The 25281-nt window shown below is 38.1% G+C and overlaps 1 protein-coding gene across 1 annotated transcript in view; it reads left to right on the plus strand.

The window, feature by feature from the left end:
• Window positions 1-25281, plus strand: part of DYNC2LI1 (dynein cytoplasmic 2 light intermediate chain 1) — a 38100-nt gene that overhangs the window by 7416 nt on the left and 5403 nt on the right. Inside the window, exons 3-11 of the mRNA XM_027555142.1 lie at window positions 5297-5331; window positions 6537-6606; window positions 8707-8795; window positions 14413-14599; window positions 15792-15860; window positions 16452-16529; window positions 20125-20201; window positions 20786-20856; window positions 24626-24723. Coding sequence (XP_027410943.1) covers window positions 5297-5331; window positions 6537-6606; window positions 8707-8795; window positions 14413-14599; window positions 15792-15860; window positions 16452-16529; window positions 20125-20201; window positions 20786-20856; window positions 24626-24723 — 774 coding nt within the window. The remainder of the gene's footprint in view (window positions 1-5296; window positions 5332-6536; window positions 6607-8706; window positions 8796-14412; window positions 14600-15791; window positions 15861-16451; window positions 16530-20124; window positions 20202-20785; window positions 20857-24625; window positions 24724-25281) is intronic.

The raw sequence follows: 25281 nt of genomic DNA on the forward strand, positions 1-25281 counted from the left end.
CCTGATAGCTTAGCCTGCTGCTGCTACTGCTGCTAAGTCGCTTCAGTCGTGTCTGACTCTGTGCAACCCCATAGACGGCAGCCCACGAGGCTCCCCCATCCCTGGGACTCTCCAGGCAAGAACACTGGAGTGGGTTGCCATTTCTTTCTCCAATGCATAAAAGTGAAAAGTGAAAGTGAAGTCACTGAGTCTTGTCCGACTCTCAGCGACCTCATGGACTGCAGCCCACCAGGCTCCTCCATCCATGGGATTTTCCAGGCAAGAGTGCTGGAGTGGGGTGCCATTGCCTTCCTTAAATGTGCTCAGAATATTTATGGCAGCTTACAGTTGAGCCAAGTTACCTAGCACACAGCCTATTTTATAATAAAGTGTTGAATATCTTGTGCAGTTAGTTTATTGAATAACATACTGAAAGTGAAAAACAACGGTTGTAAGTGTACTGCTTGTTCCCCTCATGATCGAGGGGCTGACTGGGAGCTGCAGCTCACTGCTGCTGCCCACCATCACAGGAAGAGTTTATTAGTACGTATCGCTAGCCCGGGAAAAGGACAGTTTCTACTGAGTGTATATCAATTTTGCACTTTCATAAAGTCAAAACATCATAAATGGAACTATCCTAAGTTGGGGACTATCTTATTTTATGATATATATAATCTTACATATATATAATAGAGATAGTTGTTGTATATATGATACTATTTTATTTTTGTGCTTCATGTGTCTACCTAAGGGCATGTTAAAGGCATGATAACAGAAGTTAGTCAGGAACTAACTTCTGTGTCAATGAGGCTACATCTTTACCAGGTGGCGTCAGTGCCCAGGTAGCCAGAGCAGCCTTCTGTGTCTGCCCTGTGTCCCAGAAGGATACATGGACTTTGGAGGCCTCTCAGTAAAGCTTAAAAAAGTAAAGTTCCGAAAAAAGTGCTTAGAGAATGTGTTGTTTGTGCATGTGATTTTGGAAGTGGTACAGTTTCCAGTAGTGAAATGATTCAAGATAGAACCCCGAAAGTGACATGTGGCAGAAGTGGAGTGAAGGAAAGAGTCTCTGGAGGCAAAGGGCACCTGGAGGTCGGGGTCATAGGTGGGTTGCCCATGCCCATGTAGGGGGTGAGGTGAACAAGACTAATGACAGTAGCTGAGAGGGGAAGGTAGCCTGAGGAAGAGATAACCAAGAGGGTAGGCTGATACAAGCCTCTTAAGATTCCTGCAAGAGGAGAGAAGTAGAGTAGTTGCCTCTAGGTGGCACTGGAGAGCAGGGAGGGCCCTGAAGTGTGTGGGGGTGATGAAGAATAAATAGCCTTCTTTAATAGGACCGCAGAGGAAGTTCAAAAGATAGTCATATGTTAGTGCAGGCCAACAAATAGAATGTTCCGAAGAAGAAGTTGAGGATTCAGGGCAGCTGGATTTTAGAAGGGAGGAGATTATTATGCCCGATGAAGGGATATGTAGAGGATTATGGAATTAGAGTTGCAAGGATGACAAGTCAGAGGGAGGCTGGACTTCTGCTGTGATGGACGTAACGGAAGGGAGTGTGGGTTCATTCTGATAGTCACTCAGTGAACTTGCACTGTGTCAGTGCTTCTTGGATTCGGAAACCCAGGAGTCTGTGGATGCCTTCTCAAATGGCCACAGTTTACTAGTGAATTTTTAAAATTTGGATTGTTATTTTAATGATAATCTAAAAGCTGATTTCAGTGCCCCGAGTCGAGTTTATTTTTATTTGAAATTCCACCAGGTACTCTTATACATTAATATGACATTATAATAAAAATAATTTAAATCACTGCTGTGGAACCATGAGAATTTGAGAAGATTGGCTAGATATTCTCTAAGATTCCTACTTCTAAAATACAGTAATTCTGTATACTTTCCTGCACATTGAATACATTTATTTTTAGGTGTCATAGTCCTCATTATTTAAAAAAGTTAAAAATACACTACACGTGATACATGTAAAGTGTAGGATAATTAGAAAATCCTTATTTTCTTTAGAAAATAAATTACCTTTAAAGTTATCACCTGGAAACATTCACAGTTAACATGTGATGTCTCTCTGGATTTCTGTTTGTTTCTCTATCTGTATGTGTGTGTATATGCATCTCAAGGAAGAGATGATTTTTAACTGAAAATAGGGTCATGGTAATCTATTATGCATGTCTTATCGTGTCAATGTGTCTCATTTCAATTCAGTTCAGTTCAGTCGCTCAGTTGTGTCCGACTCTTCACGACCTCATGGACCACAGCATGCCAGGCTTCCCTCTCCATCACCAACTCCTGGAGTTTACTCAAACTCATCTCCATTGAGTTGGTGATGCCATCCAACCATCTCATCCTCTGTTGTCCCCTTCTCCTCCTGCTTTCAATCTTTCCCAGCATCAGGGTCTTTTCAGATAAGTCAGTTCTTTGCATCAGGTGGCCAAAGTATTGGAGTTCAGCTTCAACATCATTCCTTCCAATGAACAGTCAGAACTGATTGCCTTTAAGGTGGATTGGTTGATCTCCTTGCAGTCCAAGGGACTCTCAAGAGTCTTCTCCAACACCACAGTTCAAAGCCATCAATTCTTCGGCTCTCAGCTTTCCTTATAGTCCAACTCTCACATCCATACATGACCACTGGAAAAATAATAGCCTTGACTAGACGGACCTTTGTTGGCAAAGTAATGTCTCTGCTTTTTAATATGCTGTGTAGGTTGGTCATAACTTTTCTTCCAAGGAGCAAGCATCTTTTAATTTCATGGCTGCAGTCACCATCTGCAGTGATTTTGGAGCCCAGAAAAATAAAGGCTGACACTGTTTCCACTGTTTCCCCATCTATTCGCCATGAAGTGATAGAACCGGATGCCACAATCATCGTTTTCTGAATGTTGAGCTTTAAGCCAACTTTTTCACTCTCCACTTTCACTTTCATCAAGAGGCTTTTGAGTTCCTCTTCACTTTCTGCCATAAGGGTGGTGTCATCTGCATATCTGAGGTTATTGATATTTCTCCTGGCAATCTTGATTCCAGCTTGTACTTCATCCAGCCCAGCATTTCTCATGATGTACTCTGCATATAAGTTAAATGAGCAGGGTGACAATATACAGCCTTGACATACTCCTTTTTCTATTTGGAACCAGTCTGTTGTTCCATGTCCAGTTCTAACTGTTGCTTCCTGACCTGCATACAGATTTCTCAAGAGACAGGTCAGGTTCTCTGGTATTCCCATCTCTTTCAGAATTTTCCACAGTTTATTGTGATCCACACAGTCAAAGGCTTTGGCATAGTCAATAAAGCAGAAATAGATGCTTTTCTGGAACTCTCTTGCTTTTTCCATGATCCAGCGGATGTTGGCAATTTGATCTCTGGTTCCTCTGCCTTTTCTAAAACCAGCTTGAACATCAGGAAGTTCACGGTTCATGTATTGCTGGAGCCTGGCTTGGAGAATTTTGAGCATTACTTTACTAGCGTGTGAGATGAGTGCAATTGTGCAGTAGTTTGAGCATTGTTTGGCGTTGCCTTTCTTTGGGATTGGAATGAAAACTGACCTTTTCCAGTCCTGTGGCCCCTGCTGAGTTTTCCAAATGTGCTGGCATATTGAGTGCAGCACTTTCACAGCACCATCTTTTAGGATTTGAAATAGCTCAACTGGAATTCCATCACCTCCACTAGCTTTGTTCATAGTGATGCTTCCTAAGGCCCATTTGACTTCACATTCCAGGATGTCTGGCTCTAGGTGAGTGATCACACCATCGTGATTATCTGGGTCATGAAGATCTTTTCTGTACAGTTCTTCTGTGTATTCTTGCCACCTCTTAATATCTTCTGCTTGTTTTAGGTCCATACCATTTCTGTCCTTTATTGAGCCCATCTTTGCATGAAATGTTCCCTTGGTATTTCTAATTTTCTTGAAGAGAGCTCTAGTCTTCCCCATTTTATTGTTTTCGTCTGTTTCTTTATATTGATCACTGAGGAGGGCTTTCTTATCTCTCCATGCTATTCTTTGGAACTCTGCATTCAAATGGGTATATCTTTCCTTTGCTTCTCTTCTTTTCACAGCTATTTGTAAGGCCTCCTCAGACAGCCATTTTGCTTTTTTGCATTTCTTTTTCTTGGGGATGGTCTTGATCCCTGTCTCCTGTACAATGTCACAAACTTCCATCCATAGTTCATCAGGCACTCTATCTATCAGATCTAGGCCCTTAAATCTATTTCTCACTTCCACTGTATAATCGTTAAGGGATTTGATTTAGGTCAGTATGTCTATTCCTACATTATACCTGTGATCTGCATGTTATTCATTATATTGATGGTCATAATTTAGTCAGTCCCCTATTTGGAAAATTTAGATTGTTTCTGATCTTTCACTTTGATATAACACCTACCACTAAGTATCTTTCAGTTATGTATTTTAGTGCTATTCCAATGATTTATTTATAAATCTTACTACCAAAAAAGTCATTCAATTTAATCATAGCCCAGATGTAATTTGGAGTCACAATTTATCTTTTTGGGGGTAAGTATTGTAGGTTCCTTGGCTTTAAAAAACACATATATAGTGAAATAATCCGTGTTTTTGGTAGTCCAGAGTTTTCTAAACTGCTTTCTTTGAATCCTAAAGGTCTCCTCTGGTAAACTTTCCCTGCTGCTCTTTTATTTATATTCCTGTAAAAGATTGTCTTAAAAAAGTAAAGCTTCACTGTTTAAAAAAAAAACAGTGGCTTAAACCACTAGATCAGTCCCTGGCTCAGATGTGAGGTTAAGTTTCATGATTAGTGGCTGACATGGGACCAGAACCTCTATTTCCTGACTCCTAAAAAGAAATTTAAAGTACATCTTCTAGAAATAAGACAAACCAAAAAAAGTATTCTAACTGGTATCTGGATTGCTTACTTGGAATATGTCTTCAACATGTCCTATATTTGTGTGTTATCCTTTTTTATTTCCACTTCAACAAATTGGAATTAAAACATTTTAGAAGACACTAATCATCAGCTTAACCAGTAATTAGCATTAACGAGTAGAGAGAAAATTTAAGACAGCTGCCAAGTTGACCACTAAAATGAGGTTTGATTTTCTAGTATTTGTCATCTGTGGTACTTTATAATTATAATAATAGCAGTGTAGTTACACTCTGATGGAAAGTTGACAGTTAACTTTTTCCACTTATCAAACTTAGGAGCAATTCTGAAAGTTTCTAGTTTCCAGGTAATTTATCATTCAAGTGATTAAAAGCTATTTTGGGCCACAATTATGAACAATAATAAAATTTTACATGTGGATGACATTAACACAGTATTCTTTCTTTTTGAATTTCTAGGGAAAGACTACTATTATTCTAAGGTGTCTTGACAGGTAAGTGTTATATTAAACTTTAGAATACATTTTTGCTTATTCTTATTGTAAGGCTGCTGCTGCTAAGTCGCTTCAGTCATGTCCGACTCTGTGCGACCCCATAGACAGCAGCCCACCAGGCTCCCCTGTCCCTGGGATTCTCCAGGCAAGAACACTGGAGTGGGTTGCCATTTCCTTCTCCAATGCATGAAAGTGAAAAGTGAAAGTGAAGTCGCTCAGTCGTGTCCTACTCTTAGCGACCCCATGGACTGCAGCCCACCAGGCTCCTCCGTCCATGGGATTTGCAAGTTAGAATATAAAAGACATATTTCCATTTTGTGACCTAAACAAAATATTCTAATTCTTATGAATCCATATTATGGCTTTTACAGTCTTCCTTTAAAGATGAAACCAACAATAAGCAGAAAAAAATTGTATAGGATTAATAATGGATTTCCTTATTTGAGGGAAGAAATTAGCATAATTACTCAATCTGTAAAAGCTAGTACTTACTTGTTTTGGCTATGCTAGTCTGTATTTAAACTTTTTAATTTTATCTAGTTCATGATCGTTTGAACGTTATAATCTTTGAATTGCTCATGGGTATGCTTCTGAAGCACATTATTGGTCATCAAACTGTACATGTTGCCATTTGTTTTATGTACTTCTTAGCCTTCTTTACCATGGAAGCATGCCAGCAGGTTACAGTACATGTTTCAGGAAGTTTTGGTAAGGAAAGTCTTGTTGGTTTGCAGCTCTCATTAGCTAAATGATGCCCAGGTTTGAGCTATGATTTCGGTTGAGAACTGTATAAAAAATCTTTTATTGACGTCTCCATTAAATTGAAAGTCATTACATTCCCAGCTCCTCACATTGAGGCTGAGCATAAACCTATTCTCTTTGCTTCCCACGTGGCCTGGATGCAGAGAGCATATGCCCTGACGCAGCCACCAACACGGCCAGCTCCTTCTCTGCTCCCCGAATGGTGTCACTAGGCGCTGCCACTAAACGCAAGTGCCATTCCTCACCTCTGCAGTTGCTACTGAAGTCTGTTAAGATGCTTTTTTGAAGGCTTATTTAATTTTTGTATAAATTCTTAATCATTTTTATCTCAATGTGTTACACACAGCGTAACTTCTCTGCTAATAAAGTTCTTAAGAAGCAAAAATAAGGTAAGATGATAGCTTAAGAAAATGATGGTAATAATACTTGTCTTCACTGTACAGGGATGAGCCACCAAAACCAACCTTAGCTTTGGAATATACGTATGGAAGAAGAACAAAAGGACATAACATAGTGAGTGTCTTTTTGGTGATGTTCTTCTACACGTGTATGGAAAAGTAAGGATGCTGGCATTGTTCTACATTTTCCATCTTTTCCACAATCAATAAACATATCCAGGAGTATACTTCCTAGCTATGTAATACTTTTAAAGTCAAATGCAACTGAGCACAGAGGAAGCCACCCAAACTGTGAAAATATTTCGGCCTTCTCATTTGTTATGTCTTAAGATGCTTGAATAGGATTACTCTGTAACTTCAGTGTACAGGCTTTGGGCACATTTTCTCCTTTCAAATGAGAATAACATTGTGAGTTATCTTGTCTCCTGAAAAAATCTGCTAAAAATATACATTTGACCTGTTGGATATTTATGAAAATATACTGCTTAAAATCCAAATTATTAGCATTTTTACAAATACATCTTAAAATTGGTAATCCTATTTGAGACCACAGGCCCTAACTGGCCATAATCCTATTTTCACTTGTGTTAGTTCATCTATAGAGGATAGTTAGAAATTGTTCAGGATAGAGGGAGAACTTATAGTGTATGTTAGGAGAATAAAAAATTCTAAGTAGAATTCTCTTTTGGTGTTCCCATAAGGAAGAGGTCATTTCTTAAATAAAGTTAGGTGTATGGAGAACAATCTAGAATAAAGAAGGTCCCATAACTCCCATAACACAGGCAAATTTTTATAGGTTGATCCAGTCTAAGTGTTTGATCATTAGACAGTGTATAGAGAGTTTAAATGGTCTGTTGCTGCTTCCTGGATTCACCAGTGCAACTTGGTTATTGAAACCATGAAATTGAAAAGAAAAAACAATATATTGAGATGTGGGAGAACTTTGTTTTTGTGAATCACATACATTTTTGCATGGGTGATGAGCCTAGAAATACCTCACCCTCGTTGTGGGAGACTCTGAGTCAACTTTCATAAGCTTAACTTTTGAGAAAAGCTCTAAAAGCTTTTCTTCATCCAGTTGTGAATCAAGGGAGATTGTCCACTGAAAACTTATTTCTCCCCCCAAACATTAGAGATTCAAATACCAACTGCAAAACAGTTTCAATGGTTGAGATGATAACCTGTCAAAAAGCAAAATGTATTTATCTCAAACTGCTGTAATGACCATTTGCCTCTTCCAAGTTCATGGTATTGGGTACATGAAAACTCATGTGGTTTGTTTTTCACCTGCTTGTTTCTGCTAAACTTTATGCTCTCAAGTTGGGCTTTTCTGTATTCATTCTAGAAGATTCATATCTTTCTCAGATTGAAGGGTCTCCTAAGAGTTCTAAATGGAAGAACTTTATCAGCTCCTCACACAATCATATCTTGAAGGCTCTCAGTATCTGGCCGGAAGGAGAAATGCCATCAGCTAGCCAGCAATCTAGGACAGTTGTCATGGAATAGATGGTCTTTTTTCCAAGCTACTGGGCTACTGCCCAGCCCTTTTAGTCCTCCTGTTGTTTGAGTTCTCTGAAAAGGGAAGCAGTTGCAGAGAGTCCGTGTCCCCCACCTACCGCTTGTATTGCCAGTGCCAGCCTGTCACTGTCCCCAGGGATGTCAGGCCCAGACCAGCTGCTTATACTTCTGCCCAGTCGATCCTGATCTGCAGGTTGGACTCCTGTCTGTTCTCCCCGTTTCCTCTGGTCTTGTCTTTATGTCTGATTTATTGTGTGAGCTTCTGTCTTCTCTCTCAATTAGGATGTTTTCCCGTTCAGTTGTTTTATTTCTACCTAAAATTATAACTTTTTTCACAAAGATAATTCCAAATGTGTTCAATTTGTTAATTTTATTTCTAATGTGAGTGTTTGCTACCTGTGATATTTACAGAGTTGGGGTGCTGTTTAATGTCTTCTATTAAATTAGGGTAGAATCAGGGCATTTAGTACCCATGTATATTCTTAATGTTTCATCTTTGTTCTTTGGAATAGATGTTTTAGTGTATTTTGAGGGATGGGATCAATAAAGGAGAAAATTTTGACTGCCATAAATGGTCTTGAGGACTGTAATATCTTGTATCCATAATTATTACTAGCTGGTGCTAATGAACTATAAGAACTATTTAAAATGTAAAAACATCAAAGAATATTAATATGAAAAAACCTGTTTTTTTCAGCCTAAAGATATTGCTCACTTTTGGGAGCTAGGTGGAGGAACATCTTTACTGGATTTAATCAGCATACCAATCACAAGTGACACCTTACGGTAAGTGGGGCCAGTGAGGAATAGCAGTTAGTAAGTATCCAGTGGAGGCCACAGGATGAACATGAGTTTTTTGTGAATCAGAATTGCAGGGACAGTTTTATGTTGCTGAAGGTTTACCTTAACTTCCTTTCTATGTGCCTAAACTGTAGTGCTCTCAGAGATTTTGAAAGAACCAAGGTTCTGGTTCCAAATCAGGAAAAGAGTATGTCAAGGCTGTATATTGTCACCCTGCTTATTTAACTTATATGCAGAGTACATCATGAGAAACGCTGGACTGGATGAAGCACAAGCTTGGAATCAAGATTGTCAGGAGAAATATCAATAGGGAGAAATAACCTCAGATATGCAGATGACACCACAAGTGAAGAAGAAGTAAAGAGCCTCTTGATGTAAGTGAAAGAGGAGAGTGAAAGAGTTGGCTTAAAACTCAACTCTTAGAAAACTAAGATCGTGGCACCTGGTCCCATCACTTCATGGCAAATTGATAGGGAAACAGTGGAAACAGTGACAGACTGTTTTTCTGGGCTCCAAAATCACTCAGATGGTGACTGCAGCCATGAAATTAAAAGACGCTTGCTCCTTGGAAGGAAAGTTATGACCAACCTACACGGCATATTAAAAAGCAGAGATGTTACTTTGCCAACAAAGGTCTGTCTAGTCAAAGCTATGGTATTTCCAATAGTCATATATGGATGTGAGAGTTGGACTATAAAGAAAGCTGAGTGCCAAAGAATTAGTGCTTTTGAACTGTGGTGTTGGAGAAGACTCTTGAGAGTCCCTTGGACTGCAAGGAGATCAAACCAGTCCATCCTAAAGGAAATCAGTCCTGAATATTCATTGGAAGGACTGATGATGAAGCTGAAACTCCAATACTTTGGCCACCTGATGCGAAGAACTGACTCATCTGAAAAGACCCCGATGCTGGGAAAGATTGAAGGTGGGAGAAGAAGGGGATGACAGAGGATGAGATGGTTGGATGGCATCACCTACTCAATGGACATGAGTTTGAGTAAACTCTGGGAGTTGGTGATGGACAGGGATGCCTGGCATGCTGCAGTCTGTGGGGTCACAAAGAGTTGGATATGACTGAGCGACTGAACTGAACTGAACTGAAGGTTCTGGCCTGTGCTGAAATGAGATAGTTGGCATCTGACTAGTAACATATTTTGCAAGCCTACAAACGAACAAAATATGTCAAATAACACTTGGGCAATATATTCACTTGGCAAAAAAAAAATACTTCAAAAAATAAATTTGAAAACTCAATTCTTTTGAATACCCATCCAAGCATGAGCTAATTCAGCCCCTGAGTTTTTCCTGCAACTGGATATTATGTTTCCTTTAAATTTAATGGCTTCCTTGGTGGCTCAGGTGCCTGCAATACAGGAGGCTTGGATTCAGTCCCTGGGTCAGGAAGATCCCCTGGAGAAGGGAATGGCTACCCACTCCAGTATTCTTTCTTGCCTGGAGAATTCCACGGACAGAGGAACCTGGCAGGCTACAATCCATGGGGTCACAAAGAGTCAGACATGACTGAGTGACTAACACACACTTGAATTTAATACTAATTTAATACTGATGTTAATATCACTGAGGGGCTTCCCAGGTGGCGCTTGTGGTAAAGAACCCACCTGCCAGTGTAGGAGACACAAGAGACACGGATTAGATCCCTGGGTCAAGAAAATCCCCTGGAGAAGGGCATGGCAACCCACTCCGGTGTTCTCGCCTGGAGAATCCCCATGGACAGGGTAGCCTGGAGGGCTACAGCTCATAGAGTCACAAAGAGTTGGACACAACTGAAGCGACTTAGCACGCACACACACCAGTAAAGCCTCATGCAATGAAAGTTTGTGAGTTAGAAGAGGAAGAAGTGTCTGTTTGCTGACCTTAAAGAAAAAGAACCTGGGGGAAAACCTCAAGCTCTTTGGTGGTGTTTTCCTGAGAATGATTCCCACATGTTGGCCAAATCAGATGTGGAAAATTGTGACATTTCTCACAATGTTCCTGGGAACCCATCTTCGCCAAAGAAAACAGAATTAAAAAATCTGAAATATCTTACTGTTGTCAGAGTTTAAAACAGACCATTGCTGCTGGACCAGATACAAAGGGCTTGACAATAATTTGTCAAATTTCAACCATTAAGATCTTTAGAATTTTTTCTTGTTAACATGATAATTGTTTTTCCGTAACTAGCTAGTAATGTTGGCTTTCTTTGTCCAGTGATTTTTTTTTTTTAAAGAAATAAAATTTAGTGTCTTTTACTTATCACAAAAATCTTTTATGATCATAAGGAAAACTTGGAAAAATAGCGAAACGTACATGAAAAGTAAAAGCATCTGTGATCACATGAAAAAAGGACTATTCTCAACATACGGAGGTATTTCTTTCAGTGTTTCCAGGGTTGTCAATATACTTTGTACAGGTATGAGATATTGTGTATACACATTTAGATCTTGCTTTTTCACTTAAAACCACCATTTCCCCCGACATTATTTTTTTAGAATCATGGGATTTTTACAGCTGTGTAGTTCTCATTTGTCCTTCTTTAACAGAGACAAATAATTGAAGCTGCCTGGGAATTAGGGCAACTCATGGTGGTGTGGCTGAGAGGAGATGACAGGGGCGGGGAGCAGCTGAAGGAACAAGAGCTGCCGGCCAGCCTGGCCTGAGGCAGACAGGAGTAAAGGCTGGGAGCAGCTCTTCCCAGACTGTGAGCTGGCTCCGGTTCTGGCCCTGTTGTCACATCACCTTTCTGTATTACCTCACTTCCCTTCTCTAGACCTTATGGGCTTGTAGAAATTCTGGTTTCTGCAGGAAGCCAAATCTTTCCACAGTTTCACTGCCTCTCTTTGTGAGTTCCTGGTCTTCTTTCCATGGAATCCCAGAGCAGCTGGAGCCTGCCTTGGGAGAGAAGAGGGGTCAGGGTGATGATGAACAGAGGGCAGGGGTGCCACAGGCCTGGGTCCAAAGCAGCTTGCTGAGTGCTTGACAAATTCATGGAAAACATTTCACTCCTCGTTAGTCGCAAATCTCAGAGTGTTTTGTGACTGGAATTAATTCGACATGTAATTTCCTTGAGTTGGACAGAGCCCAGCCACCTTACCAAATGCTGTTAGATACTGTTTTTCTTTAAAATGACTGTTCATAGAATAATTATAGATGCATTGAACATTTCCATAGACCTTAGATAATTGGTAAGAGAGCATTTCCTGTGGTCCACTTCCCTGTTTTCAGAGGTAGTGTGTTATAAAAAAATTTTTTAGCTGTCATTTTCTATGAAGGCAAAAGTAACACAAGTATTTGGAGTGCAGTGGAAACATAAATTTTAACCTTAGAAAAAAGTTGAATAATCCATTTTCCCTTTGGTTAAAACAAAGTTATTTTCATTTGGAAAAAATGATACACTTTATATATATTTTACCACAATAAAAAAAAAAAAGCTAAACTATGGTCTTTTTTTTTTTTAACATTAACCATGCTAAAACTCTGAAAATAAAATTATTTTCCTTTATATTATATATATATATACACACACACACACACATTATAATTAAGAAAAGCTGTTTCTGAGCTTATTCAAATGAAAGATATGGTTGGCTAGACAATTTAATGGCATAATAACTTTATAGAAAATCTTAGGTAATGTCTGAAAAGACTACTTTCTGGATTTAGACCTATAGTATAGAATTTAGCTATTGTTTTGCTTTACACAAAATAGCTGATTTGCTCAAACTAAACAAAATAATTGTTGTTTAGTCACTAATTTGTCCAACTCTTCTGCAACCCCATGGACTGCAGCCTGCCAGGCACCTCTTTCCATGGGATTTCCCAGGCAAGAATACTGGAGTGGGTTGCCATTTCCTTCTCCAGGGGATCTTCCTGGCCCAGGGATTGAACCTGCATCTCCTGCCTTGACAGGCGGATTCTTTAGCACTGAGTCACCAGGAAAGCCCATATAACTTGACTATATTATAGCCAGCCTATATTATAATTCCTTGCTATTTCTGCTAGCAGAATGTTTGCTCTGTTGATCAAAGATATATTGGCCCATGATTATGGCTGTTCAGACTTATTATAACCATGTTCTGTAATACTTCTAGATTTATGTTTGTTTTTTATTGTAAAATAACATAAAATTCACCATTTTAGCCATTTTTAAGTATACAGTTTAGTGACATTCAGTATTATTCACATTGTTTTGGCACCATCACCACCACCCCTCTCCAGAGCGTTTCATCTCCCCAGATTGAACCTGTACCCATTAAACAATAACTTCCTACTTCCCCCTCTTCCAGCCCTTGGCAACTACCATTCTAGTTTCTGTCTCTATGATTTGACTACTCTCGCTACTTCATGTAAATGAAATCATCCTTTTGGGTCTAGTTTATTTCACTCAGCATAATGTCTTCAAGATTCATCCATGTTGTAACATATGTCAAAATTTCCTTCCTTTTTAAGGCTGAATAATATTTCATTGTATTCATTTACCACATTTTGTTCAGCTGTTAACCCACTGATGAACATTTGGGTCATTTCCACTCTTGCAATCGTGAATAATGCTGCTATGGACATTGGTGTACAAATACCTGTTTGAGTCCCTGATGTCAAAACACCCAGAAGTGGAATTGCTGGATCCTCCTATAATTTTTTGAGGAACAACTGTGCTGCTTTCCACACTGTCTACTCTGCTGTTTTATATTCCCATTGGCAGTGCCCCAGGGTTTCAATTTCTCTCTATTCTTTCCAACACTTATTATTTTCTGGATTTTAAAAATTTTTTATTGTAGCTATCCTAATGGGCAAGAAGTGGTATCTCATTGTGGTTTTGATTTGCATATCTCTAATGATAATACTGAACATCTTTTCCTGTGTTTATTGGCCATATGTATGTCTTTAAATACAGAAATATGTATATGAGTTCTTTGCCCATTTTTAAATTGGGTTGTTTGTTGTTGCTGAGTTTAGAGTTATGTTTGATATACATGAACATGAGCATGTGTGCGTATGGTCATGGTGGTGGAGTGTGTGGTGGCCTGGAGTGAGGCAGCAAGGCCTTTCAGAGAGGTAGCAGGGTACAAGCAGAAAACCATGTGGCTCTGGGTCTAAATACCAGCTCTACAGTTCACTAGCTCTATGAGTCTGTGCCTCAGATTTCTAATGCATAGAAATGCCATCGTAACATTTTCCAGGAAGTCTTGTTGGGTTAGGAGGAGATAAGCTAGGTAGACTCCAGGCAGGGTCCATCAGTAAATGTTTTCTTCTGCCTCACCACATTGTTGTATTGTTGCTGCTGCTGTGATGATTATTTTTGCTTTCCTTCTGTGGAACACACAGCACAACTGAATCTAAACATGGCACTGTTGGATCCAATTGCACATTATGTGAACTGGGTTGTTATTAGTTCAAACAAGAAGTTTGGTTGTAACACTTAAATATTGCTAGGAAAAAGCACTGGAATAAATAAGGCTATAATTTTGGCATATTTTTCTTAGAAAATTGCTATGTTTTTTTTCTTATAGTGTTTCTCTTAGAAAATACATTTCAGTATAGTAGGGTTTCAAATGGTAATTATTTTGAGTCTTTTTTTTTTTTTTGAAAGATATTTTTATTTCTTTAGGACGTTTTCTATTGTCCTTGTTTTGGATCTTTCAAAACCTAATGACCTTTGGCCCACCATGGAAAATCTGTTGCAAGCCACAAAACTTAACATAGATAAAGTGATCATGAAACTGGGGAAGAAGAATTCTAAAGCAGCTTCTGAAATGAGACAGAAGATGTGGAGCAATATGCAGAAGGACCATCCCGTGAGTTGCTGCTGGGATTATTCTTGGAATTCTTAGCCCCACACATAGTTAAAGATAACATCACAAACAATTTCTTTAGATTTTTATGCATGAGTTGAAATTCACTTGATGTGGATGAACCTGTTCACTGGAAAATTACAGCAATTTAATAAAACCTCAGAGCAAAACAAGGAAAAAGATTTCATATGTCTTCTCGTTAGACATCTACCGTGATTGTTATGGCATATTACACCAATCAAAAGGAACAGAGTTTTAAAGTAGTAGTTTGATACTGATTTTATAATCTCTGTGAAATGAAGATACAAAACCAGGTTGTACAAATGTCACCTAGCAAAGACCAGAAAAGGATACAGTTTTAAGCAAGGAATAGAGTTTCAACAGCCTTTACTGTCATTCTATACATTCATTAATTGTCACATAATCAATATCTTTTTATCATCTGATAATTAAATTATCAAGTTGAATATGGTAACACAAGTCTTTTATGTACAATCAGGAATGTCATCATCTAGAAAACTAAGAAAGGTATTTTATATTGCCCAAAGTTTATATGAGTGTTTTACAAAAGGAATATCAAACAAAACTGGTAATTATGGTTCCTGTATATGCAGTATAAATGTTATTATGCTGCTGCTGCTGCTAAAGTGCTTCAGTTGTGTCTGACTCTGTGCGACCCCATAGACGGCAGCCCACCAGGCTCCCCCATCCCTGGGATTCTCCTGGCAAGAACACTGGAGTGGGTTGCCATTTCCTTGTCCAATGCATGAAAGTGAAAAGTGAAAGTGAAGGCACTCAGTCGTGTCTGACTCTTAGCGACCCCATGACTGCAGCCCACCAGGCTCCTCCATCCATGGGATTTTCCAGGCATGAGTACTGGAGTGGAGTGCCATTGCCTTCTCCAAATGTTATTATAACAAACAGTTAATACAAATAACTTAAAAAAAAACAGGAAGGCAACATATAAGAAAATAAAAGAACAGAACATGAAGAATAAATATGGTAGCTTAGGGAACTGTCATTTCTAGTTTTATGCTTGAGAAATGTAGCTTCACAGATTAAATATTGGAGCAACCTCTGTCAAGCCGACAATGTTAACACTGTGGGCAGATTTGAACTGACCTAAGTCATAGAAATTGCTGAATACATAGTAGTAAACAATTACAGTGAATCAATGAAATATGTTTGTTAACAGGATCGTGAATTACTTGACCCATTTCCAATTCCTCTGGTCATAATCGGAAGTAAATACGATATTTTTCAGGTGAGCTCTTCCACTTCTAGTTGAGCTTGTGGTACACACTTGTCTAGCCTTTATAGGAGAGAAACAAATGTAATAATGAAATGAGAAAAATGACTCGGGGCAGGGGAGAAGTCAAGGAGTCACACATCTTAAAGATTTTGGAAAAGGGAAAGAGAAAATAGGTGAAGAATAGTAAATACAGTGGAATGATGGGGATAAGGCAGAAGATTTAGAAACTGAATCCAGTCCAGTCACCAAGGGACAGGACTTATGTCCCAACTTTTAAATTGAAGAAAGTAGAAAATTGGTTTCTTCTTATCTTTGCTTGTCAGAGAATCCTTGGGGTATTCCACTTGATAAAATGTGTGCTTGTATCTAAATTCTACTGGGCTAAGCGTTTAAACAAGGAAAGATCTGACAGTGTAGCTCTAGAAGGCTGCAGCTATTGCTCAGCTTCTACAGAACCAAATGCCAAAGTAATGGAATCCTACTCAAGGTACATTTCAAAAAATAAAGAAGAAAGAATCTATTTCTGTATTTAATAATTTGTACTTTTCTGCTACAGATACTAGTTCTCTTAACTTTTTTCTTTTTAATAACATACGTCTTTAGGATTTTGACTCTGAGAAGAGGAAGGTAATATGCAAGACACTTCGATTTGTTGCACATTATTACGGAGCATCATTAATGGTTTGTATGTTTCCTATCCTTTGGGTTTGGACAGTAACAAATTTGGAAAGATTACCAACTTGGTGCAGAATAATGAATGCCGATGCTTTTACTAATGCTTGTCATTCTCTCCTTTCCATTACCATTGCCCTCAAAGCCTCTTGTTACAGAGAGTTCATAATTTATTTCTGGAACACACTGCTAGATAGCCTACCATTTGCTTGAAGTGAAAGTTCTACATTTTTAATAGCCATAAATCCCCATCTGTCTTAGAGATAAATTGGTTATTTATCTATTCATCTTTTAGTTTTCCATTAAGAATTAGAATCTATATTCACTTAAAAAAGACTAACAAATTTTTTTTTTCAAAAAAGCTTTAAAAATGCTATTTGTTGTAGAGGTTAAAAATAATGAACTTGGGAGTCATGCTGCCTGGATTCAAATCTCAGGGCAACCATTTACTAGAAAAGGGGTCTCAGATAAGTCACTTAACCTCACTGAAGACTTAGTCTCCTCCAGGGTAAAATGGACAAAAATAGTCCTACCTTCATAGGGTTGTTGTGAGGGTTAGTAGCAGGAATATACCTGAAACCCTGAAACCCTTAGCACAGGGCCTGACACAAATCTCAATAAAGGCTGGTTCTTGTAACTATTAGCATTATCTCTTCCACAGCAGGACCAAATGTTGCTAGATATCCTCTAATGCAATAAAATATAAAAGCATGTTTATTTCTTTAAAAATTCCTCCCATTTGAACGCTCTCTTTTGCCCTCTAAAGCAAAGTGCTCAGAGGAACCTGTAGACAACATGGCCTAGTCCCCAGCTTTCATGGCTAATATATTAAGACTGAAAGTAACAAGTATGATCTGTATTTAAAATTCTTATACTTTCCAGAATACTCCAAATACATTTTATTATGTATTTTCTTAAAAATCATCACCTTTTATGTGTGTACTGTATCTACCTACTTGCATATTAGGTTGACAAAGTATTTTGGAAATATTCTTTTCTAAAAAATATTTTTCATATTTTTTTCCATTATGGTTTATTACAGGATAGTGAATATAGTTCCCTGTACTGTACAATAGGACCTTGTTTATCCATTCTGTATATAATAGTTTGCATCTGCTATTTCCAAACCCACAATCCAACTTTCCCTCACCCTCTCTACTCTGCCTTGGCAACCACGGAAATATTCTTTACTGTTTTGAAAAGATATGGAGAATTCAAACTAGCTTACTCATTCAGGGTACAGAAGCAAAGATCATGGATCTTATAGTTTCTTACTTTCGCTTCTAGATAAAGCTCCACATTTACTTCTGTTTAGTTAGCTGAGGAAAATCCCTCTCTTTGTTTAGAAACAGATTACATTTTGATGATCCATCAGTGCCCAGTCTGGTCTTATCAGTAAGAATGTAATAACAGATGAAGTCAGATCAACCCAGGCCACAGCAGACCTGCAATTAATCATGGCTCTCAAGACCCTAGAAGTCCAGGGACTGAGGAAAGGATCTGAGAATCTTTCATCTCAGCTGTCAGTAAATCAGAGGTTGGCTTTAGAAAAGCACTCTGGACCACCATGGAAACCGTACAGCTTTTCTAGCTTCCCAAATCAAGGAGAGCGGCCAGAGCTAACAAGGCCCCACCTTTCAGTTTCACTTCCACTCTGACTCTCGAGTCCAGACTTGGGTACTTTCTGCTTTCCAAGGTTCAATGATATGCAGCAGTTTTTGTTTTTTTTTTTTTAAACATAGTTTATCCTTTATAATTCAGTCAAGAATACTAATTCAGTAATATGAGCAATCTGATCAAGTTAATTAAAAAGAGAAAAACATTGGTAAGTAGGACCAGATTCAGTGGAGAGACCCCAGGATGGTAGGGAACTTAAAATTATGATATATGAGGAACAGCATAAAATGATATTCTGGCATTTGGAATGTGATAACAGTCTTTAAATATTTGAAGGACTGATCCATGGGAAAGGGGTTAAATGTATGCTTTCTTAGAGTCAAGAACAAGGAATCAATGGGGTTTAATTCAAATTAAGAAATTTCTAATACTGCCATTATCTGAAAATGGAATGAGTTGCTTTTGGAGATCATGAATTCCCAGGCATTGAGTTCATAAGTAGAACTCTACATATATTTGTGGAGGATATTTTCGAGGCAACTGATGCAGCAGATAGGGGTAGGGATGGGGTTGAATTAGAAAAACTTCTCATGTCCTCCCAGCCCTGCAGTCCTATGAAATACACTTGTGATGAGGTTTTTTTTCCTCACCATATAGGGAACATAATAGAGAATACAATGATGATGATAAAAAGTTGTGTTTTTAAAATTCAACTGAAGTTTTCATATTAGAATATTGTCTCAATAGAAGCATAAAATAGTTTCAATTTTTAAAATGTATCAAATCTTATATAGTCACATGAGTGTTCTCCCTTGAATAGCTTCCCCCTGGGAAGTTAAGTGTTCGTCGCTCAGTCCGACTCTTTGGGATCTCATGGACTGTAGCCCGCCAGGTTCCTCTGTCTGTGGAATTTTCCAGACAAGAATACTGGAGTGGGTTGCCATTCCCTTCTCCAGAGGATCTTCCCAATCCAGGAATTGAACCCAGGTCTTCTACATTGCAGGCAGATTCTTTACCTTCTGAGCTACCAGGGAGGCCCTTTCCCTGGGAGCCTGTTCTGAATCTGAAAAGTGAAAGTGAAACTCAGTTGTGTCTGGATCTTTGCGACCCCCCATGGACTGTGGAATTCTCCAGGCCAGAATACTGGAGTGAATAGTCTTTCCCTTCTCCAGGGTATCTTCCCAACCTAGGGATAAAACCCAGGTCTTGAACGAATCTTATTCTGAACACTCATCTTTTTACCTTATAATTACATTTCATTTTGGTTCAAGATTGTTTTTCCTACTTTCATACATCTTAGTCATTCTGAATTGGCTGGGTGACCTTTGTATTTCCAAACATTCAAAATTAGTCTTAAAAGGTTTTGTAGGGTAGCCATATGTCCTGGTTTTCATCTGATTTCTCAGCTTAATGATAACAGCACCCATGCAGTTTCGTTCTTCTAAAATATTCTGGTTATGATCACTTGGCTATAGACCACCACTGAGAAGAATCAGTAGCCTACTTTGCAAACTTTAAAGGCAAATCTGAAGAGAAGTTTTAAAGTTGTTTCAGTGAGTATCAGTATTGTTAGACTAGTCTGCAGCTCCCACATTAACTGCTTTGAGGACAACAGTATGCGTTTGGATGGAAAAGTTATTTATGATACATACCTCCTATTTTTTAACCAACCAGATTGCATTTTGGTAATGATTACAGTCCATTTGTGGGAGTAGCTGAAATGATCAGTGCATAAACACAAGTACATACAATAAATATATTGTGCACTCATGAAATTTGAAGAGTGAGTTAAAACAAATTTATCGAGATTTCTTTCTTTTCCTTTATTCGGGTTTTGTTTTGTTTACTCAAACAGGAGATTTTGTTGGGCAAATAAATAGTAATTCTCTCTGCAGTCTGTACTTGTTGAAAGCCATGTTTATTTTACCTCTTTCTGTGATTTGAAAGCTGAGCATGTAATTTATTGTCCTGATTTTTTTCTTTTTAGTTTACCAGTAAATCAGAAGCTCTATTACTAAAAATACGTGGAGTTATTAACCAATTGGCATTTGGCATCAACAAAAGGTAGCATTAAAATATTTTTTAATATCTTTTACTTTTTATTTTGTATTCTCTCATCTGATTATTGTTCTCACAAATCTCTTGTTTCTTGACTGGGAAAAATGCCTCAGATGACTGTTCTTAGATAATTTCATATTATCTCTTGCTTCTTATATTATTTAAATATTTATCATATTTTACAACTAAAATGTTATATAGTAGTTGGAAACTAGAATAAAATAATCATACTATTATGCTTGTTTCCTTGATCCTGTTACTTCCTTTCCCCTTATTTTAGTAGCTTTCCCACTGTTATCACTATTTTATATTAGAAATGGAATTGATCATTTTAGTAAGTATTTTTCTTAACCTTGCTATCTTTCTTGGTTTTGATTTGAGGTAATTTGGGTCTTTTTTTCTCCTATAATATCTTTATTAGAGCTATACTTTATTTTTTGAATTGGTTAAGTTAATAATCATTCACTTATTTTGAGAAATGCTCTCATAGGGGCTAGATATAAAACTTGGCTCTTGTATTTACAGTAGGGAATGGCAGGATATTTGATTGCTAAACTAAATTAGATTCTTTTTTCTTCTTATCCGTGTAGCAAATCAATATGTGTGGATCAGAATAAACCTCTGTTTATCACAGCAGGATTGGATTCTTTAAGTCAGATAGGTTGGTGAACTTATTAAGATTGTTCCATTTGTTTTAATTGCTTATTGATTTTATCCTACTGCCTGTTCACTTCATCTCCAACATCTCCTAACCCTAACCATGGTTTCTGGTTTCATTATTATTGTCGTCATGTCTTGTGTATTTATTTGTATACATTGTATTGATGCAGAATGCATCACATTGACATATTTGTGATGAAAGGGATGTTGGCATATGAGCAACTGATTTCTGATCTCTATACCACTAAAAAAAAATTGCATGTACTTTCTTTCCCTCACTGATTTCCAGGTACTTTTAAATTTTAGCTCCTTGGGTTTAAAAGAAAATCAGAAGGATAGAGTAGTCAGGAAATTCAAAGCTATATATTATAAGCAATGATGAAAAATATAAGAAATTCAAGTGTTGGAATAACTCAAAAGAACACAGTTGCATTAACTAGGTATGGCTTAATTTTTTGTTATGTAAATGCTTCATCTAATGGGATGTTGGTATGTTTCCTATACTTATCCCTAGACTCACGAAGCAGAAGAAATTTCAAGAGTTTATGTGGTCAAGCTCCCTGTCTTCTCACAGACGTAATCTCATTGTAGAGATTTTGGGGCCTAGCACCTCTGTACTCTGGGGTTGGCATAGTTTGGTTTTAACACCAATGGACAGTGGTTTTCTTTTTTCCCACCCCCCATTACTCTTACATGCTGAAGTTGACTTCAAATGTAGAGATCTTTGTCATGGGATTATAGATTGAATTGGAATGAAAAGAACAGAGGTGTTAATGAGTGATTATAAAGACTGATTTTTATAATTACAATTATTATAATTGCCAACTTAATTTCATTAGCAGTGAGAATCACTGTGTGTAATGATAGAAATGCTGATGGAAATCTTTTGCCCCTGTAAGTAGTCAGAGGTCAGAAAAAGGTCAAAAAATACTGAATTTAAAAAATCATGGAGCTTGGACCTCATCAAAGTTAAAAACTTTTGCTCTTAAAAGCCCATGTGAAAAGAATAAAAAGATATGCTACAATCTGGGAGAAATTTCGAACTACATGCTTTACAAAGGACTAGTATCTTGAATATATAACAGTAAAAAAAAATCCAATTCGAAAATATGTAAAAGATATGGCCAGATATTTTCATTACGGATATACAATAATGGCAAATAAGCACATGAAAAGATATTTAATACATTTTTTTACATGAAATGCAAATTGAAACTACATTGAGATATTACCACACACTTACCAGAATAGTTAAAATATAGTGGTAACACCAAGTGCTGGTGAGAGGATGTGGAGAAATTGGATCACTCATACATTGCTGGCAGGAATGTAAAATAGACACTCTTTTTCTTTTGAATTTTTTATTTTGTATTCTGGAGGATGGCATGACAACCCCCTCCAGTATTCTTTCTTGGAAAATCACGTGGATGGAGGAGCCTGGTGGGCTGCAGTCCATGGGGTCACAACGAGTTGTACATGACTGAAGCGACTTAACATACATTAACTGCCTTTTGTATTGGAGCATAGCTGATGAACAGTGTTGTGGCAGTTTCAGGTGAACAGCAAAGGGACTCAGCCATACATGTGTCCATTCTCCCCCAAGCCCCACTCCCATCCAGGCTGCCACATGACATTGAGCAGAGTTCCACGTACTAGACCATAGGTCCTTTTGGTTATCCATTTTAGATATAGCAGTGTGTACATGACCTTCCCAAACTCCCCAACTCTCCCCTTCCCCCAGCAATCATAAGTTCATTCTCTAAGTCTGTGAGTCTTTCTGTTTTGTAAGTTCGTTTGCATTATTTCTTTTTAGATTCCACAGATAAGGGATATCATACAATATTTCTCCCTCTCTGACTTACTTTACTCAGAATGACGACACTCTCTAGGTCCATCCATGTTGCTGCAAATGGCATTATTTCATTCTTTTTAGTGGCTGAGTAATATTCCATTGTAAATATATATACACCACATCTTTATCCATCCCTCTGTTGATGGACATTAGGTTGCTTCCAGGTCTGGGCTTTTATAAACAGTGCTGCAGTGAACACTGGGGTGCATGTATCCTTTCAGATCATGTTTTTCTCCAGATAAATGCCCAGGAGCAGGACTGCAGGGTCATATGATAGCTTTTTTTTAGTTTTTTAAGGAACCTCCATAGCAGCTGGTCAACCACTCTTGAAAACAGTTTGATGGTTTCTTATAGAACTAATCATATAGCTACCATATGACCTAGAAATTGCACTATTTGACATTTATTTGAGAGAAATGAAAATGTATGTTCACATAAAAATCTGTACATAGATGTTCATGATATGTTTATTTGTAATAGCCCAAAAGTGGAAACAACCCAGACATCATTCAACAGGTAAATGGATAAACTGTGGTATATCCATACCATGGAATACTTACTACTCAGCAATGAAAAGGAACAAACTATTGATATATACAGCAACTTGGTTTACTCTCCAGAGAATTATACTGAATTTTAAAAGCCGATCAGAAAATGTTACATACAGTTCTATTTATATAAAATTCTGGAATGAAGAAATTTTAGAAATGTAGGGAAGATTAATGGTTGTCAGAGGTTAGGGACAGAACTGTAGGCGGGGAGGGAGGGGGGGAGAGGGATTGAGAAGGAGGTGGGTTTGGTTATAAAAGAGCAACACGAGGGATCTTCCTGGGAATGAAACTGTTCAGTGTCTTGACTGTGGTCAGGGATACATGAGCCTACAAAGGTGATAAACTTGTGTACAGCTTAATACACACACACACAAGTGAGGACAAGGAGGAAATTTGGGAAATCTGGGTAAGAGTGGTGGGTGTGATCACTATCTTAGCCACCAAAGTCGTAAGGAGGCCCTGAAAGATAGAGTGAAACAGTGAGCAATGTAGATGCTAGCATAGAAAGAATGAGATATCTCAGACTATGCATTGAAAAATGTCCAAGAAGTGGCAGCATATTTTCAAATTTTTCACATTAATTTTTAAGTTATACAGGCAGTACATATATGATCAAGTTTAATATTCCATTTTCTATACATGTGAATGTGGTACAGAAAAAAGACGACTTGTTTTAATACAGTTGTATTATTCTGTGTCATCTTGAAGTTTTCCTTTTTTACTCAATACACCTTAGTGCTTTCTCCATATTAACGCGGCACATAGGTCTGTCTGGAACTTTGGCTGCTGGAGAGTGTTCCAGAGCATGGCTACGCATAGGAATTTAGTTCACTGTACCTCTATTGATGGACATTTCAGCTGAGGCCATTTTTTCACTAATACAAATAATGCGGCTCTGTGAAATCCTTAATGTGTGTATGCAGGTATTTCTAAGATAAACACTCAAACTAGAATTTCTGGGTAATAGGATGTGATCTTTTTTTGTATTTTAATAGTATTTACTGGTGCCATATTACCCTCCAGTATAGCTGTCACAATTTGCATTCTATTCAACAGCACATAAGAACATCTGTTTCCTTAAACATTCACAAACACATGAGAATGTCATATTTTCTATTTTTCCTGAGCATCTACGTAAGTGCATGGAAAGAGAATTACAATTTACTCATTACTCTGGCTCCTCTCCCTCTGGTACTAGAATCTGTCCCAGTGGCCTTGTTACACTGGGTTGAGATAAATTTTAATGGTGATTATAGAAGAAAAGGAAATGAGTGATCTAAGATTTAAGTATCATCTGTTTTATTGATAGTAATAGTTTATAATGTTTTAGTCAATGCAGTCATTTGAATTAAAACTTCCAATTCTAGGACCCCCTCCTCTTCCTGATAATGACATTGGAAAGCTTCATGCCCGTTCACCAATGGACCTGTGGAAAAAAGTGTATGAAAAGCTCTTTCCACCAAAGGTATCTATTTCTCATTCTTTTAAAGCAAGAATTTTCAGCACTATTCAACAGTTGGGCTTCCCCTTGTGGCTCAGCTGGTAAAGTATCCGCCTGCAATGCGGGAGACCTGGGTTTGATCCCTGGGCTGGGAAGATCCCCTGGAGAAGGGAAAGGCTACCCACTCCAGTATTCTAGCCTGGAGAATTCTATGAACCGAATAGTCAATGGGGTTGCAAAGAGTCAGACATGACTGAGCGACTTTCGCCTTTTCGCTTTTGCTGTTATTCATCAGTTATTGGGAAATGTTCAAACAGGCCTATTATAGTAACTTTGTTTTCTACTTACTCAAATCAGTTAAACACTTGCTTAAAATCTACTGTCTGTCTGACCCCGTGGGGCTGAAACAATGGGTAAGACACTTTTCTCACTCTGCTTCCAAACAGAGCTCTTTCTGGTTGTTAGAGAAGGGAGAAACAGTATCCAAGAGGGAGAGAGAACCTGGGGAATTTGAATTGGCCTTCAGTGTTGATGAAGGCTCAAAAGATCAGCCTTCACTGGCTGCCCAAGAAACAGGAACTT

This window comes from Bos indicus x Bos taurus, chromosome 11 (assembly GCF_003369695.1).
Source record: "Bos indicus x Bos taurus breed Angus x Brahman F1 hybrid chromosome 11, Bos_hybrid_MaternalHap_v2.0, whole genome shotgun sequence".
NCBI lineage: Eukaryota > Metazoa > Chordata > Mammalia > Artiodactyla > Bovidae > Bos > Bos indicus x Bos taurus.